Source organism: Phyllostomus hastatus, unplaced genomic scaffold (genome assembly GCF_019186645.2).
Source record: "Phyllostomus hastatus isolate PE091 unplaced genomic scaffold, TTU_PhHast_1.1 phas_contig_57, whole genome shotgun sequence".
Taxonomy (NCBI): domain Eukaryota; kingdom Metazoa; phylum Chordata; class Mammalia; order Chiroptera; family Phyllostomidae; genus Phyllostomus; species Phyllostomus hastatus.
Genome location: NW_025333912.1, coordinates 4,488,727 through 4,506,274, shown reverse-complemented (window position 1 = coordinate 4,506,274; position 17,548 = coordinate 4,488,727). Strand labels below are relative to the sequence as shown.

The 17,548-nt window shown below is 34.8% G+C and overlaps 1 protein-coding gene across 1 annotated transcript in view; it reads right to left on the bottom strand.

The window, feature by feature from the left end:
* Positions 1-7,079: 7,079 nt before the first annotated feature.
* BMPR2 (bone morphogenetic protein receptor type 2) overlaps positions 7,080-17,548 on the bottom strand; it is a 138,754-nt gene continuing 128,285 nt past the window's right edge. The window contains exons 13-14 of the mRNA XM_045847680.1: positions 15,780-17,059; positions 7,080-14,462 (exon numbers count right to left, since the gene is read on the bottom strand). Coding sequence (XP_045703636.1) covers positions 14,212-14,462; positions 15,780-17,059 — 1,531 coding nt within the window. The 3' untranslated portion in view covers positions 7,080-14,211. The remainder of the gene's footprint in view (positions 14,463-15,779; positions 17,060-17,548) is intronic.

Here is a 17,548-nt window from a genome sequence, read left to right as displayed (position 1 = left end):
TCCTAAATTTACTCATTAATTGCCTTCATAGAACTCTGCTAAACTTTGATTGAATCCTGGCAAATTCCAGTATTCCATGAGACTTTTTAACAACTCTAGATTAGACACCTCTTTCAAAGTCTCAAAAATTTTAAGTTATGTTTCAGTCCAAGACTAAAGTGAATTCACAACAAAATCATATTTGTTAAGTTCTGGCTTCAGTATGTGTGTTGTTCTGGAGAGAAGAGGTAGCCTGTAGACTTTCTCATTGCCCAAACCGTGTCAGCCAATAAAAACACTGGACTCTCTTAATGTAAATAGTGTTCACAGAGCCTTCCTGCTTATTATTCGTAATCAATAGGAAACATTATGAACCAAATTTGAGAAGAGACATCTAGACCTTGAAAAATATGGAGAGGCCTCCAGTCTTTGAACATGAAATAAGAGAGCCGCCTGGTGGTCAATGTGGTGCACAGACTTGACCCAGGCACCCCAGCATTAGTAATTTTACTGTTTCCTTAACAGGACTGAGGAAAGTAAGAAGTGAAAACACTATAGTAAAAACCAACAAGATAAAAGCATTTAAGTGAAGGATCTACTTTGCAAACCACTTATTCTAATTCATTTTTTATTTAAACCATGCTTGCTGAATGTAGTTTATGGATAATATGGATACTCATTTAACACTATATAAATAAATAAATAAATAAATAAATAAATATAAATATATATATATATATATATATATATATATTACATTCACACGTTCTCTCAGTGCTATCATTTATCATTTTTGGTAAATTTTAACCTTAAAACTGTGCCACAAATCTCACAGAATAACTTAATAAATGACCTGCAATTAAATTACTTTCAAGCACATAGAGAACTCAGAGGGACTAAGATGCTTATTAAAAGAAGTTAAAAGAGAATCTACTTTTAAAAAATTATAAAGACTATTTTGGTATCAAAATATCAATTAAAATGATTACTTCAGAAAAAACTTATAAGTCTCTCACTGAAAGCTGACAATCTAGTAAGGAGATAAAGTAAACAGCAGCTATAAACTATAGAGTAGAGTGGGAAAAAATAAAGCTGAAAATGGAAGTCGTTGCTGGATGGTAGACAATCTGGAATTTCAGTTGAGGAGCTTGAACCATTCACTGGTAACCTGACAAGAGTACTGACAAGATGATTGGTAGCAGAATATAAAATGACTTGGAATAGGAAGACATAAATAAAACACTAAATGCCAATTGTAACAGGTCACAGTGGGGTTTTGAAACTCAGTTAAGAAAGTGCATTGGAGTTAAGAGGAGATAGATTGATCGTAAGAGTTCTTACTTTTAGGTTTCATTGAAAAAAATGTTCACTTTTCTAAATGTAAGAACATGTGACTCCTAGAAGGCATCACCAATGTTATGGAAGGGGGTTTAAGAAACTTATTTACTTCAAAAACTAAAAGAAATTTTTACTTTAAAAAACTCAAGTAGTTCTGGTGTTCTTAAAGAGAATAATTTGTTGCCTTAAATATATTTTCCTCAGGAATTTACGCATATTTTCCATGATCTCTTACATAAATTATCGAGTGGTTCAATCTATGGAAAGGTTGCTAAGGAAAGGAAAATTTACCTTTGTAAAAATCAATAAACAGAATCCTTATTCAAAGTGAGGTAGGGAGGCCGGAAGGGGGAGCCCTCACACCCTACCTGATCACAAAGCCCAGGAGGGGAACCTTTGTGTATGTAACAGCCGTTTATGTAACAATTTTTCCTCTCCTTTATTTTCTTCAGACTTGAACATGGCCCACCATAATTCCATGTTCCCAATTGCAATTCTGTGTTGTTTTAGAATAAAAGCTGGCTGACTTTTTGTTTACAATCAGCACTTTAATTTTTTCCATTTATCACAATTACCAACAAAACAAACACACATTTGAGATGCTTGTTTTCCTTGTATGGGAAAGTTTCTGGGCTTTTCTTCCTTCCTTTCTAATTAAGTAGAGAGGGAAGGAAGAGTTCTAGGACTGAGAAATTAAGCTGGTTGAGAACTTCACGGGAGAGGCAAGCCTGGGTAAGAGAATGGTTGCTCTTGAAAGATCACATCTCTAGTCAACACACCCTCCTCACTACCTTTCCACCACCCACCATTTTAAGGCCATTCTTGATACTCATTTTTACAGAGTAGGGACAGGGCCACCCTCAAAATGTCCTCGCACAATTCTGTATGGGACAAATTGTCCTAATAAGGTACTAACTCAACAAGAACAAATTGAACTTCTGTGTGACTTACCTAAGGCTCTGTTCTTCAAGCATTTCCACACATAACAGGTAAAAAGTGTCTGCACATATTTTGGGAACCCATTTGAACACATGATGACAAACTGTTCTATTTTTAAAAGCTGTAAAGGCAATCTCCTCTATTAGCTGCGCACTCCTGAGATTTTTTATTTCTCTGAAAGATGACCAGTCCTTTACCAAATTAGACCTTGAAGTTACTGTTTTTATCTCACCAATGCTCCTATTAGTGGTCCCACTGAATTCTCTTTAACCCTGACCCAATCTACTTCCTCTTCCCTACCATCACTGACTCAACCTTGGTTCAAGCTCTCCTTATCTTTTCTCAATACAATACTAGCCTCCATGTTTCTATATTTAACTCCCTCTCAATCCATCTTTGCATACTACCTGCTGAGTTACCTAATTTGAACCCCCCTGTTTAATTCTTTCATTGACTTCCAGAATAAATCCAAACTCTTGCATAGTATGCAAGCCCTTCTGTGACATAGTCACATCTGAATCATCTAGGTTCCTCTGGGTCATCTCTTTCCATACTTTCTTTTAACCTCTCAAATTCTACTCTTACACAACATCCTCCCATCCCCTTGAAAAAGCTCCACCCTCTCAGGCCTCTAGAACTTTGTGAGTGTTGCAACTTCTGTTTAGAAGGCCACTGCTCATCTCTCAACTAATTCCTACTCGTATTTTAAGAATTAGGAAAATTACCTCAAAAAGGGGAAATTGCCTCCGACTCACGAGTTTGGATTAGGTGTCCTTGCCATGAACTTCCATAACACTCTGAGCTTTCACTCTGTCACAATACTTAATATCTGTACTATAATTTTCTCCAAATCTACCTCGAACAACTTGAGGGTGGGACTGTATCTTTGTGTCCTACAGTTCTTACTACACATTAGGTGTTCAAAAAAATTTTAAGACTTTATTTATATATTTTAATATATTATTATGCTATTACAGTTGTCCCATTTTTCCCCCTTTATTCCCCTCCACCCTGCACACCGCCTCCCACCTGCATTCCCCCACTTTAGTTCATGTCCATGGGTCATACACGTACGTTCTTTGGCTTCTATATTTCCTATACTATTCTTAACATCCCCCCCATCTATTTTCTATGAACCATCTATGCTACTTATTCTCTGTACCTTTTCCCCCTCCTCCTCCCACTTCCCTGTTGCTAACCCTCCATGTGATCTCTTTTTCTGTGATTCTGTTCCTGTTGTTTGCTTACTTTTTTTTTTTTTTAGGTTTGGTTGTTAATAGCTGTGAGTTTGTTGTCATTTCACTGTTCATATTTTTATCTTCTTTTTCTTAGATAAATCCCTTTAATATTTCATATAATAAGGGCTTGGTGATGATGAACTTCTTTAACTTGACCTTATCAGGGAAGCACTTTATCTGCCCTTCTATTATAAATGACAACTTTGCTGGATAGAGCGATCTGGGATATAGGTCTCTGCCTTTGATGACCTGGAATACTTCTTTCCAGCCCCTTCTTGCCTGCAAGGTTTCTTTTGAGAAATTAGCTGACAGTCTAATGGGAACTCCTTTGTAGGTAACTGTCTCCTTTTCTCTTGCTGCCTCTAAGTTTCTCTCCTTATCTTTAATCTTGGCTAATGTAATGATGATGTGCCTTGGTGTGTGCTTCCTTGGGTCCACCTTCCTTGGGACTCTCTGAGCTTCCTGGACGCCCTGAAAGTCTATTTCCTCTGCCATATTGGGGAAGTTCTCCTTCATTATTTTTTCAAATAAGTTTTCAATTTCTTTCATTTTCTTTTTTTTAAAGATTTTATTTATTTTTTAGAGAGGGAAGGGAGGGAGAAAAAGAGAGAAACATCAATGTGCGGTTGCTGGGGGCCGTGGCCTGCAACCCAGGCATGTGTCCTGACTGGGAATCAAACCTGCGATGCTTTGGTTCGCAGCCTGCACTCAATCCACTGAGCTACGCCAGCCAGGGAGTTTTCAATTTCTTGGTCTTCCTCTTCTCCTTCTGGCATCCCTATGATTCGGATGTTGAAACGTTTAAAGATGTCCTAGAGGTTCCTAAGCCTCTCCTCATTTTTTCGAGTTGTTTCTTCATTCTCTTCTGGTTGAATGTTTCTTTCTTCCTTCTGCTCCAAACCCTTGATTTGAGTCCTGGTTTCCTTCCCCTCACTGTTGGTTCCCTGTAGATTTTTCTTTATTCCACATAATGAAACCTTCATTGCTGCCTGGGTCTTTTTTATGCTGTAGAAGTACCCAGTGAGTACCTGGAGCATCCTGATAACCAGTGTTTTGAACTGTGCATATGATAGGTTGCCTATCTCTTTGTTGCTTAGTTTTATTTTTTTTGGAGCTTTGAATTTTTCTTTCATTGGGTCATTTAAGGCGGGGGGGGGTATCTGGGTGTGCCTGTTACATAGTAAGGGGTGGAGCCTTATGTGTTCACCAGGGTGATGCAACCCAGGTCACAACCCAAGTGACCCTGTATGTAGGGGGGGATCTGAGAGGGAACAGTGCTGTTTGCTCTGCTCTCGCCTGTTTTCAGTCACTCCCCCTGCTACCCACAATCAAATTGGGACCTTCTGGTGCTGACTGCTGGGTGGGTGGGCTTTGTGTACATTCTAGGACCCTGTGGGTCCCTCCAAGAAACTTTCCTGTGAGGCTGGGAGTTTCTCTTGCTGCTGCCTCAACCCCCACAGGTGTTTTCTGTCAGAGGCTTTGAGGCTTTATTTGCCTGCACAGGAACCCTGGGTTGAACCCTGTCTCGCTCCCCAGTTGTTCCTCGCAGTTTATCTGCACACAAATGTGGGACCATCCAGTCCACAAGCCACCACCTTGCCCAGTCTGCCAGCCACCCCCTTGCCTGCCCTGGTCCTCCAGCTGCTGCCTTGCTGCAAGTCCTCTCCACCCAGCAGCCTATCTCCGTCCCCCCTACCAGTCTGGATAAATGTTTTTCTTTAAGTTCTTGGTTGTTGGACTTCCAACAGTTCAATTTTCTGTCAGTTTTGGTTATTTTTTGTTTTGAAATTTGTTGTCGTCCTTCTTTTGGTTGTGGGAGGAGGCACAGTGTGTCTACCTACGCCTCTATCTTGGCTGGAAGTCCCAAAAAAGTTTTTGGATGCACCTCTGAGAAAGGAACTTATTGGTCACAATACAAATTGCTTTTCATTTGCAGTTTCTCTTGTGACCCCACACACTTGCTCTCCTTTCTAAATCTATCATGCACGTCTGTCAGTATAAACTTCAAATTACCTCTTTCAAGGTCCTTCCCTTCTAAGAAACTTTTGTCTCCCTATTGTCTATGACAGTAAGTCTAGACATCTGGATCTGGCTTTCAAAAGTCTAATTACCTGTTTGGACTTACTTGCTCTACTTTATTTCCAGTCCCTATACTCCTTTATCTCTGGTCACTTCAAATATTCTGCCTTCACTTTTCCTATTGAAATCCCACTTGTCCTTTCAAGATCCTGCTCAATAACCACTTCCTCACTAAAGTCTTCTTTGGCTCTTCAAACATATATTGAATATTTAGCTTGTCACTTATCTGGGCACTTACATGTCATCTTGTTGGGATGTAACCATTTCCTGGGTAGGCCTTCTTTCTTCCACAGAATGATTTAAGTTCCTGGGGGTGAAGGGAAGGGCAGGAATCATATACATTTTGGTATCAATGCAACAATAATGATTCAATTTTTAAAAAGTAATAATATATTGTACCAACAAAGTGAAAGCCACCCAAATATAGAATTTGGCCTTTAATTTGAAAAACAGTAGAAAGTAAAGAGGAAGATTAATCACTAGCTTAAATTAGTCCTTTGAAAAGAAGGATGTTAACTTGGAAGATGAATCAGATGGGCACAGGTGTAAATAAGAATAATTTTACTTGTGGTTATTGAAACAATCAACAGGTCATTGTTATACATATTTTCCTGGTCATCATATTTTCTGTAAGGACATTTAATTACCATCTTAAATATGACCATAGTAGGTTCTGTACAGAATTACAATGGTACCCTATAACATACTATACATTGTAAGATTTGGAATGTGAATCAAAAGGAAAAAGGTATCCCAAATCTATTATCTCTAAAATGTTATTTAAGGTGACACAGAGCCAATAGAAGTAGGCTATGCTTTTCTTCAAGCAAAAATTCTTTTCGCATGTAGGTTAAGTGATCTAGTACTCTTCAATCATGGTTGTCCTATGGATGGACACAGGATTCTACTCCAGGACACTTCGTTAATACACTGAATTAACATAGAGTCAAAAACTCTTATCCCATTTTAACAAGGCCTCCTGAAAATACAAAGATCTAACTAAAAAGATTATTTAATGATGTGAAGCACGAACAGAATGTTAGGCCCATAGAGACTGTTGTTTTTGTACCTGGGAGCTTTTCAGTAACTTCAGGTTGCTTCAAGTTCTTAGACACTACCACTGAGCCATTTTCATTTTTGAGTTTCTCATGCCATAACCAGAGACTGAAAACTGTAGTTCAAGGCAAAATGGAAAATACATTAGAATCTCATTTTTAACAGTTCTGTGGCTTTGAACAATGTATTTAACCTCTCTGAGCCACAGTTTTTAAATTTATAAAATGAGGACAGTAATATGTATTCAATATGATTACTGGGAGAAATAACTAAGACAGTGTCTGGCATATAGTAGGTGTATAACTGTTACTGTAATGTTAGCTGATTTTTTTGATGTATCACACTGAATGATGAAAAGTCATATTAGAACATTTAATATCTTTATGCAAAATACCTAGATTATTACACTATTGATCATAATTTCTGGTGACATAAAATCAACAGATACGATTACTGTTGTCATTAATATGATCTTTAATAAATGGAATAATGCACCATTTACAGCAAGCCTTTTTTAAACCTAAAGAACTGTCTTAAAATCTCCTTCTCCAATGTCTCTATATCAATACAATCTTTTTGTTTAGGTTTATATATATCAAAGCGTTACTTACAATTATTCATAGAAAACTCTTTAGTGGCTTAATGTCAGCTTTCATAGTGGCATCCATAGATAATACAAAAGAAAAGTGATTTGCTTTATTTCATACACTGACCCATCAAACACAACTTATACAGCATAGCAAGGTCTCAGACAGCTATACAAAAGCAAAATAACTGAAATTATTCATAAATTCATATATGATATCTTATCTGTAAGAGAAAAACACACCAACAAAAGATACCCGTTAACAAGAAAGAGGGTTCTGAGGAACTGACAATATTTTTCAGCCTTTCTTATTCCAGAAAAGCATCCTCAGAAATGAATACTCTGTAGCTTCTCTCTCATGTCTGTTCAGAAAAGCATGGCAGCTACACATCTCCGTGTTTCAGCTACAACACCCTAAGTTAGTGTATTTTACAATTATTCACTTATCTTCATTTGAAAACTATCAACAGAAGATTAAGGATGATTCCAGCTTATACGAACACTTATACAATATAATCTCCATGACAACAAGGCATAAAAAAACTGTTTAAATAAATAAATGTGACCAGAAAAAGAGAAGCCACAGAAGCCAAGCAATTCAATGTTAAACTAGGACCTATCTTTGAATTGCATCTTTTAGTAATTTAGTTTTCTCTTATTGTTAAAATTTTTTAAAAATGTGTTTCCCTACCACACTTACAAGGATTGGTAATAAGGTGGAGAGCCTGAGACAAGAGACTGGTTACAAATAATTTTACTGCTAGGATTTTAAGTATATACCATACCAATTTGGGGCCTGAACTTACCTTTTAAAGAAAAATTTCATTTGGCTCTAACAATGGGATAAATAGGTTATCATAAGTTACCTTCTCAAAATCACCTAAGCTGTTACTAAAGCCACAAACTCAACAATTCACTTTTAGAAGAGTTTTATAATGTTAAATTACCTCCTGAGAAAACGTTATCTCAGAGGAACTACCTTACTAAGTTCTTCCATTAAAAAAATAAAATAAAATAATTTGTCCCATCATGTACAACCATTTGACCAAAGAACATGAATGGTTTGAGGATGGTGCTTCAATTCTAAGACCTAAATATGGTGCTACATGTAGCCAAGTAGTTGAATCATTTCCATCTCTCTTCAGTAATTGTAGAACTGGGCATGTTTTTCTGCTTAATGATATTGTGTCTATGTAAATTAAGTAAAATTATAATATGAAACATTAAATGAACTGTGTGTACAATAAGCACTTTAAATAGTCAACTGGATCTAATTGCTTGTTTACTACTAGTTGAAGTTTTGCAATGTGCAAAGGGATGAAAGGGGCCCTGAGTTTTTAAGTAATATGTCTTTAGAGTGAGTCTAAACAGGAAGATGTTTCTGAAATCTTAAAAGTACAAATAACATAAAAATAAAACATATTACCTTTTAAAACAACAGAAAACCAAGTTGTAGTTTAAAAGTTATTTGCTTTAAAATTCAGTCATAAACTGGACACTCTAATGATGTTATTTGTTTCTAAAGATTCCTCCTCTCTTACTCAGATTTTAAAATCTGGGTTTCAAAATAAGTTTAAAAAATGACTGTCACATGTTTAATAATAACACTACAAACATCAAGTAATAACAGAATTGGAATTTTTAAGATATGATAGATTTATTTTGGGCATAATTTTAATACACAGCATAAATTCTTCTGACATATTTACTTTCAAATGCATCAGCCATGAGATAAAATCCTAAATTTTACTTTATATTCACAAACACTCAACTTTAACCAGTCACTTAAGAATTAAATGAAAGCTGTTATGGTCTAGTCTATGTTGCAAAACAATGATAAGTATTTCAAAAGTGGTCTGCAAAAATGTTCATAGATAATACCTGATTATTGTAGGATTTGCTTTTGAAAGTTAATGTTGCACTTTGTGTTTAATATTTGATACAAATAAATATGTAAAACACATGTTTTATGTGGCTCAATCATAATGCTAAGCTTGCTGCAATATAGATGAAATGATATACAATTCTGTATGCATGGCTTTTTAGTTATAACTAATTAGAATATAAAATCTAAAACTCAACAATTTAACAGAAAATGTTAGATGATACAAAAATTAGGTGATTTGCTGACAATTTAATGGCTCCATTGTCAAATGGTAACATCCTAATTCTCAGTTCTATCTTATTGAACTATTAACCGGAGTAATAAATTTGAATATAACATAAACTATAATTTTAGTGTTCTTAAATATAAAATTATTAAAATAGGACTGAGGATAAAATGCTAAAGAAACTAAAACAATTTTGTCTGAAGAACTGAGACTGAAGGATTGAGAAGCCTGAAGCATATGGAAGAATAACAATGTTGAAGAGGATAGCCTATGGCTTTTTTTGTTTTTACTACTGGATAAGAGAAATGGGTATAAATGAAAACAGGAGAGAAGCAGAACAGATAGGAAAAAAAACTTTCCTGATACAGAAGATTGTGAGTCACATAACAAAGGGATAGAATAAATCAGACACAAACTAAGATGTGATTGAAGGAAAGTAATGTTTAGGTGCACTAGAGAACCATTTCTTCTATTGGTTTAATCTGGGAACCTGTGAAAAAGCCTTCTTTTGATAGTAACGTTTGTGTAACTAACTCAACTGTGATCTGCCAGATTTATTTAATCAGGGACTATATTTAGGAATGGTCATGCAAGGTAGTTTTGGCTAAAGTTTGCAAAGTTCAGAATCTAAAAGTTAAAATGCAATATCTACTGAAGAGCAAACTGACAGTAAAAGGTATGAATATTTAGGAATACCCTAGTCTGAAAAGACTTCTGGGGTATATGTGGGAATGTTATGCAATTTCTAGAGTTAACTGGTCTAGATAATCAACTAATGTTGATTGTAACTTTAAGGAGTAGCTTGGGAGAGAAAGTAATATATAAAGCAATCTGAATAATTAATGTAATTGCCTGTACTTCACTGGTAATAAGTTCAACATAAATATTTAAAAGTTGTATAGAAATATTAGGAATCTCAAATTTTAGGAACTACCTCCAATTAAATATTCATTTCTATAAATATGAAAAAAGAAACAAAAAGTTTATTAAAGTAAATTTCTATTTTAAATGACTTTGAAAAGAGAGGTTTACAGAGAATGGACAGTAAATAGCTTCAGCCTATCAGGTATCCCATGTAGCTTTAGAAGCTAAATTTGAAAATATTTTAAATAAAAACACTCATCAAATTTTGTGGTAATTACCATGGAAACACATATTTGAGTGTTCCTACCTTTCTTTGTTTTCACATTCAAAACCAATGTACATTTTCTGGAATATGCAGATACACGTAAGGAAACAATACAAATTGTTTTATTAGAAGGACATTATCCTTGTATCCTTCCTACATCCACCTCAATTTGTTTTCTGGACTAGTAAAATTTTCAAAAGTCACTAAAAGCAGAAATTTTCAAGATGGAGTCAAAGGACTGATGAAACTAAAAGTCCATGTTAAATTAATTCCTCCAAATCAAGTACGGAATCGATTTATGAAAAAGTCTCTGTTCCTATAAGCCACCTTCACTTTATCCTTAACATTTATTTTACCTTAGTTATTCAATATAAGAATGTTATGAGTGAAGAGAAGTGAAATGATTTTAAGATCATGATGGCAGATATGGGATTGAATTTTGTCTTAAATTAGTAATTATTTCTCAAGCAACAATCAGCATAGATAAATCTATACACCTTCTATGGCTGCCTAACTTTTAAAGTCATTAAGGTATCTGGACTTGCTTATATACAAGCCCCAACTGTATAATGACTGGAGTATAATGACTAGATTTCTTACAAAATGTCAGTACATTATACATCCTGTCATACAGTATGTAGGCTATATGGTATGGATGAGAGATGTGGAGAGAGGCAAACCTAGGTTAAAATCCATCTTTGTCTATTACCAGATGTTGACCTAGGGCAAACTGCTAAGTTTCTCCTCGCTTCAGTTTGCTCATCAGTAAACAGGACATATTAACTATAATCCTTCCATGGTTGCTATGAGAACTAAAAGATAGTGTTTGTATAGCCCAACATTCAGCATACAACAAATGGTCAATTAGGACATTTCACTCCTGCATCTTCCCAAAACTTTTTTATATTAGGGTTTCCCCCCCAATTATGCATTTAAAAATGGGAAACATTTTTATGAATAATTAAATCATTTTTGTCTAAACACAATTCAAATCAAGTTTTTTGAGTGGCTAAGTTGTGGTATACAATTACAATAGTTAAGGGAATATTAGACTTTGATTATCTATTATTATGCTTTGAAGGTTGTAATACTCTCTTACAAATTAATTTAATGTTTTTCATTAATAGCCTTTAATTCAAAAGGAATCAAATGTTTTTATACATGTAAAATATTGTGATAGCAGTTTTAAATCATTAGCTTTAAGAAACATTAAATGAATAAAATTGGCAAGTATTTTAAGTAATTTTACGTGTTTGTATATTATAAACAGATTCTAAAATTAAATCAGTCTGATGTACAATTTAATTTAAAATTTATTAAAATGATTTATACTTTACTACTTTTTTAAGAGTCTACTAAAAAACTGGGGAAGAAATTATTTATTTTAAACATGTTTGCATTAAATGTGATACTATACGGAGTTCTTTAAATTTGGTACATTAATTTTTAAAAGTATTTTATTACTAAACATCAAAAAATGTTGGAAAACTTACAATCAAGTAGCCCAAATACAAAGTATAGTAGAATGAAACATAACTCTTCCTCTGTGAGGAAAAAATCAGTTAGATCTCAAATGGTCACTTACCCTCAGTGCTTCTAATTGGAGGACTATCATTTATTTTTATTCAAAGATGTCCTATAAATGTTTGAAAATAATATCCTGAAATACACACTGAAAGTCAAGGAAACTAAGTGAAAATTTACTGGGGAAGATATGAATAATTTGTTATGTGATAAAATAGTTAACTAAATGGAGTTAACTAAATAACTAACTTTATGCCAGAAGATTGAACATATATTAAAGTTCTGAATCAAAATAAGGGCCAATGAAACATAAAAGGTGGAAATACTGGGCATTAATAAAAGAATCTTAGCTAAGAATTCAAAACTGTGTTCAGCAATCTAGCTGAATAAAAGCTAAGTGCTACAATATCTAACTCAAGATTCTAGTAGATGGCAAACAAAAGAAGGCTTATCTATAAGTCCTAAGGATTTTGGACAGCAAATTTGGAAATATAGGCTGTTTTTAACTAAATGATGACAGAGGAATACGAGTAAGAAAATATTTTTCAGGAGATTTTTGTTTTTCTCTTAGCTTTTTATCCCCCAGAGAAGTCCTAGAACTTAATTAGATAATGAGTACCAAGTACTCCAAGAATCTGTAAAAAATAAGTAAGATTATCACTGTTTGCAAATTGATAGAAAATAATTTGTGCTTATAAAAAAAGTCCCTTACTTGACATAAAGTGCTTTATTTAAAAAAAAACATGCAGAGGTTGTTGTTTTAGAGAAGATTATAAGTAATGAAGAAGCAAAAGAAGCTTTAAAAAAGTATGACTTGAAAGATACATAACATGTTATCACTAAAAGGTATATTCCAATATAATATAAATAATAAATGCTGCTCATATATCAAAAAATCATGTGAATATTGGCAAAAGGAGAAATTATGAAAATAGGAGTAGTAAAAAAACAGTTTTGAGAAGAGAGAGGTAAGTCTCCAGCTGCTCAAAGATGACAGGTTTGGCAGCAATCCTTCCTTTTGCAGGGATCTGGCACGCCAGTCGAATGATTTTTTCCACACAGCGTTTTAGGTCATGGGAAGAGGAGAGGAATCTTTTTCAGACAGTCACCAGGCTTTGCTTGGGAAGAGGATATAAAGATACTACAGGATCAAAACTATGGATTACTTCTGAAGTTATTTTGAACAGGAAATGTAATTTTATTTGAGTCAAAGATTGCTTACTCAGAGAATAAAGGATATAACACTATATTGCCTTAACCATCTACCTACTTAAAAATTCCATATAAGTATAGCTATATAAGTTTTCTGATAAAAATGTGCTTCTTAAATAAATGAAAATGAAATATTACATATAAAAATAAAATAAAAGAGAAAAGGTTAATATTTGACTTCTATTTTGTTCTATGCTCTCTTATAAACTTCCAAAACCAGAACCAAATATGTTTATTAAAATGCCTGGAAGGAAATGTTTAGGATTTGGAAGGTTAAAAGCATTTCAGATTAGGTTTGGTAGTTCCATCTTTACAGCCCTTTGAGACAATGTTTCTGCATTTTTCATAAAGAGAGAGAAAGCAAAAAATCTGGTTTCTCTTCTGCAAAATTCACGGTCTATAGAGCAGACCTGACAGAAGTATGGGGGAGAAAAATGTTCATATTTTGGAAGAATGTGTGCTCTATTAGGAAGAGAGCTTACAAGAAAGCTTATTTGTGGCCTACAGACTATTGCACATTCAAACAAAACACAAGGGAAAAGAATGTTCAACAGATAATATGTTAGGAACATAACAACATATAAAATAAACTAGCTTGTGCCCAGAAATAAAATATGGATACCAGACACCACTGAAGTCAAACCTGTCTTAATCTGCTTCTGTTTTAATGACCTTTAGAAACTGTTTCAAACTGATTATCAGTAATACATTGTTTTTGCTTTTTTTCTTAAAAAAATATTTTGAGACCACTTTTGATACACACTCATATAATTCTGTGGTCATAACAGACAAATATAACTTTAGCAAGACTAAACAAAAGTGCAAAACTTAAAAAAACAAAATTAAAAAATATGGAAGCATAAGCTAAATTTTCTGCATAGCTGAAATCTATTTAAAGCAAGTCCTTATTGTAGGGGTGGGAGGGGTACTGACAGGAAGATAAAGCAGTTTTTAAAAAAAAAGTCTTCTGCGTGTTAAATGATGCAAAAAATAATTTCACTCCATAGGCCTGAAAACATTTCACAGACAGTTCATTCCTATATCTTTAGACACCATGGTTGTAGCAGTGCCTCCTTCTGCAAGGTAAACAGCGGTGCTAGATTTGGAATGAACTGCTCTGTCACTGCCATTGTTGTTGACCTCACAGTCCAGTTGTTCAGTGGAGATAACCCAGGTGGAAGGGCGCCACCGCTTTAGAGAATAAGGAGTTTTCACACGTTTCTTGATCTTTTCACCAGATCCTGTTTTGCCATCTTGTGTTGACTCACCTACTAAAAAAAAAAAAAGTATAGAAGAATGAACTATTATGTAAAAAAACTATTAAAAAGTAAAAAGTTAGGATTACAACTCAAGAACAGGTCAAACTAATGTCTGTAGGTGGTGCTAATGAACATTTCTTGAAATTGATGATGCCAGACAATATTTTCCTAGGCAAAAATTAAATAACTTATTTTTGAGACTCTTGAAGCCCAATGTTTTTATAAGCAGTTAAATTATTCTATAGGGCAAAGAAGAAAATATCTAAAAACCACAAAAAGCAAAAACAGAGGAGAAAATTCAAAGTTCTCAGCTGTACCCTCTAATCTTTTGGTTACTAGTAGCAATCCTAACTTGGCAAAATGCATTTAATCATTCAACTTAATGCTCAAAGTGAATGAAATTATAAAGGCACTTGGCATATGATATTTTACAGAAGAATTACCTGAATTCTAGAATACAAATTTTCTAGTAATTCCCTCTTCCCATCTGACAAGACATTTTACTGATCTGGAGCCCTGCCATAGGTGAAGCAGTCTATAATACAAACCACTCAAGCAAGAGGCTAGATTCTACTGATCAGTTTTTGAGAGCTGAATAATCCCTTTCAGCCCATTTTGTAGTCTTTGACAACAACCATAAAACATGGCTTTGTTTTTCCCTGTAAGTACTGTCTGTCTAAAAGAGAAATTATTTTGTGTAATGATCACTGTTACAGATTCTGTTGAGCTCTCCAAGTATCCCTTTAGGGCCAGAAACCAAGTATCAAGTTATTTGTTTAAGTTGTTAGGGGGCCCATAACACAATGCTATAGTCACATGAGAAACTCAACATATAATTCTTGGGAAAAAACAATAATAAAAAAACCAACAGCAATTTTATAGTAACTTCTCTGAATTTTCTCTGGACTTGAAAGATTTATTAAGTCTGATAAAATCTAAATGTGTATTTAATAGATATTAATATGCTCAACAAACTTTCAAAACTTATACTGACATCATTTTACTTGGAGGTTATAATTGTTGAGTATTTATTTATCTTAACCATTCATAGCAAATATGAGTTGCATTGCAAATCAGCAGCTACATAAAGTACATATTACATTGGTATTTATTCTATTGTGATACTGACTTTTTAATTATCAACAACAAAAGAATTACTTTTTTCTTTATAATAGTTTAATTACTTTTGAGGCCCAGCCAAATGGCTTATTTCTAAAAGTGGTAAAAATAAAAAATTGCTAGTTGCAACACAATCTGATTCTATCTAAGTAGTTACTTAAATGGTCCCAACAGACAAGCAGGAGAAATTACATGACCCTGTCCACTTACATTGCAAACCACTGTCATCAAGAACATTTGTGGCTGAAAGATCCAAAGAATTAGGCCTCTGTGCTCTTCTGGGTTTTGATGGTCCAGGATCTGCTACTGTGCTTGGAACACCCTGTGCAAGAACAACTTGCTCTAAACATGGATTACTGTTGTTGTTATTAGAATTAGTTCGGCCACCTTCCAGTGGACGTTCCCTCCTGTCCACAAGACGATCCAGAACACCTTCATCATGGCCAGCCTGTTGCTCTCGCCTCAATAAAGGTTCATGTTCATCAGGGCTGGAGTTAATATTCAGCCTGGTATCCTCACCAATGAATTGATTCTGCAGCATTTCTTGGGCCCTAAGTGCCACTGTGTTGGCAGTCTGGCCAGATGGTACTGCCCCATTGGCATATTGAGCAGCAGCAGCATGGGAGTTAACACTGTGGTTTCTACCTGCCACACCATTCATGGTGACTGTAACCACATGAGGTTCTACAGCATTAATTGTATTCATCTTGGCAACTCCAGTTTCTACTTGTTTCAAATTGGATTTGTGCTTGCTGCCAAATTTCAGACGGGGCTCCTTTGTTGAATTTTTGGTGTTTAAAGGCAAACTAGTAGGTCTCTTAGGAAGGTTCTGTTGCTTGGGGAGAGGATAGAGCTGAGCAGGTGGGACATCAGGAATTAAACATGCTTGGCCATTGGCAGCCTGTGTGAAGTCCTGCTGTCCAGTCACTTCTACTGCAAGCTTTATTAGTGGGTAAAGCAAGCTAGAACTGGTACTGCTCAGTGGGTCTGGCCCACTGAACTGTTTAAGAGAATGCTCCATGAGATTCTCGTCAGAACTTTCCTTGAGGTTCTTATCAACTTCTTTTGGGTCTAGCTTGTTGGTCTCCAAGTCTTCTTCTGTCAGCTGTAAGCAGACAGGGGTTGGCCCAATTGGCTGTGAAATATTTGTGGCATGAAGATTTGTTTCATCTGAGTATGGCATCTCAGATATAGTGGTCATGCCAGTGCTTGGAGTGAGGCCAGTGGTGTTTGTGGTGGTTGTGTTGGTGGACAGGCTGGTGACACTTGTTTCAGGGCTGGGGATTCGAGCTTGTGCTTGCTGTCGTTCATAGTTAATTGAGTTTCTGTTCTTTTCCCCTGTAGTCAAAGGTGTGCTAGACATTGAATGCTCAGAGGAAATATTCTTCACAATGCTGTCAGTATGATGGATGGAGTCTTCAATGTATGAGGAAGAAGAATAATCTGGATAAGGGCCAATCTTTGGCACACGCCTATTGTGTGAAAGGTTGCTTAAAGAAAGAAAAAAATGACATATTGACAATGCACATTTATGACAAACTGATTCCAAGTTTAACATCTCTGATTTTAAAGGAAAGGGCTTTTTATTTTATTCCTAGTCCACATCATTCTAGAGGTTACTAAAAATTCTAATCAAATAATCAAGTGTCAACTTACTAAATGCTAATTTTATGATTTAAGCCTACTGAAAAATATGTGCAGATCTAGGTGTGATTTTTATAGTTATTCATTATTTTGGTTTATAGAAGTTACTTAAAAATCTCTCCTATAGTTTTACAACATTACCAAATATATTTTTATGAATTGTATACTTGTACAACCAGATATAAGGTTTCATGAGAGGAAGAACCATGGCATATATTTCTTTTGTATGCTCATAATTCTAGATACATAGTGCTACTGAACAAATGTTACCAAATAAGTTCCAGTGGCCAAATGGTAACAACTAATAGGTAGTTTCAAAGTGCTTCCATGAAGAG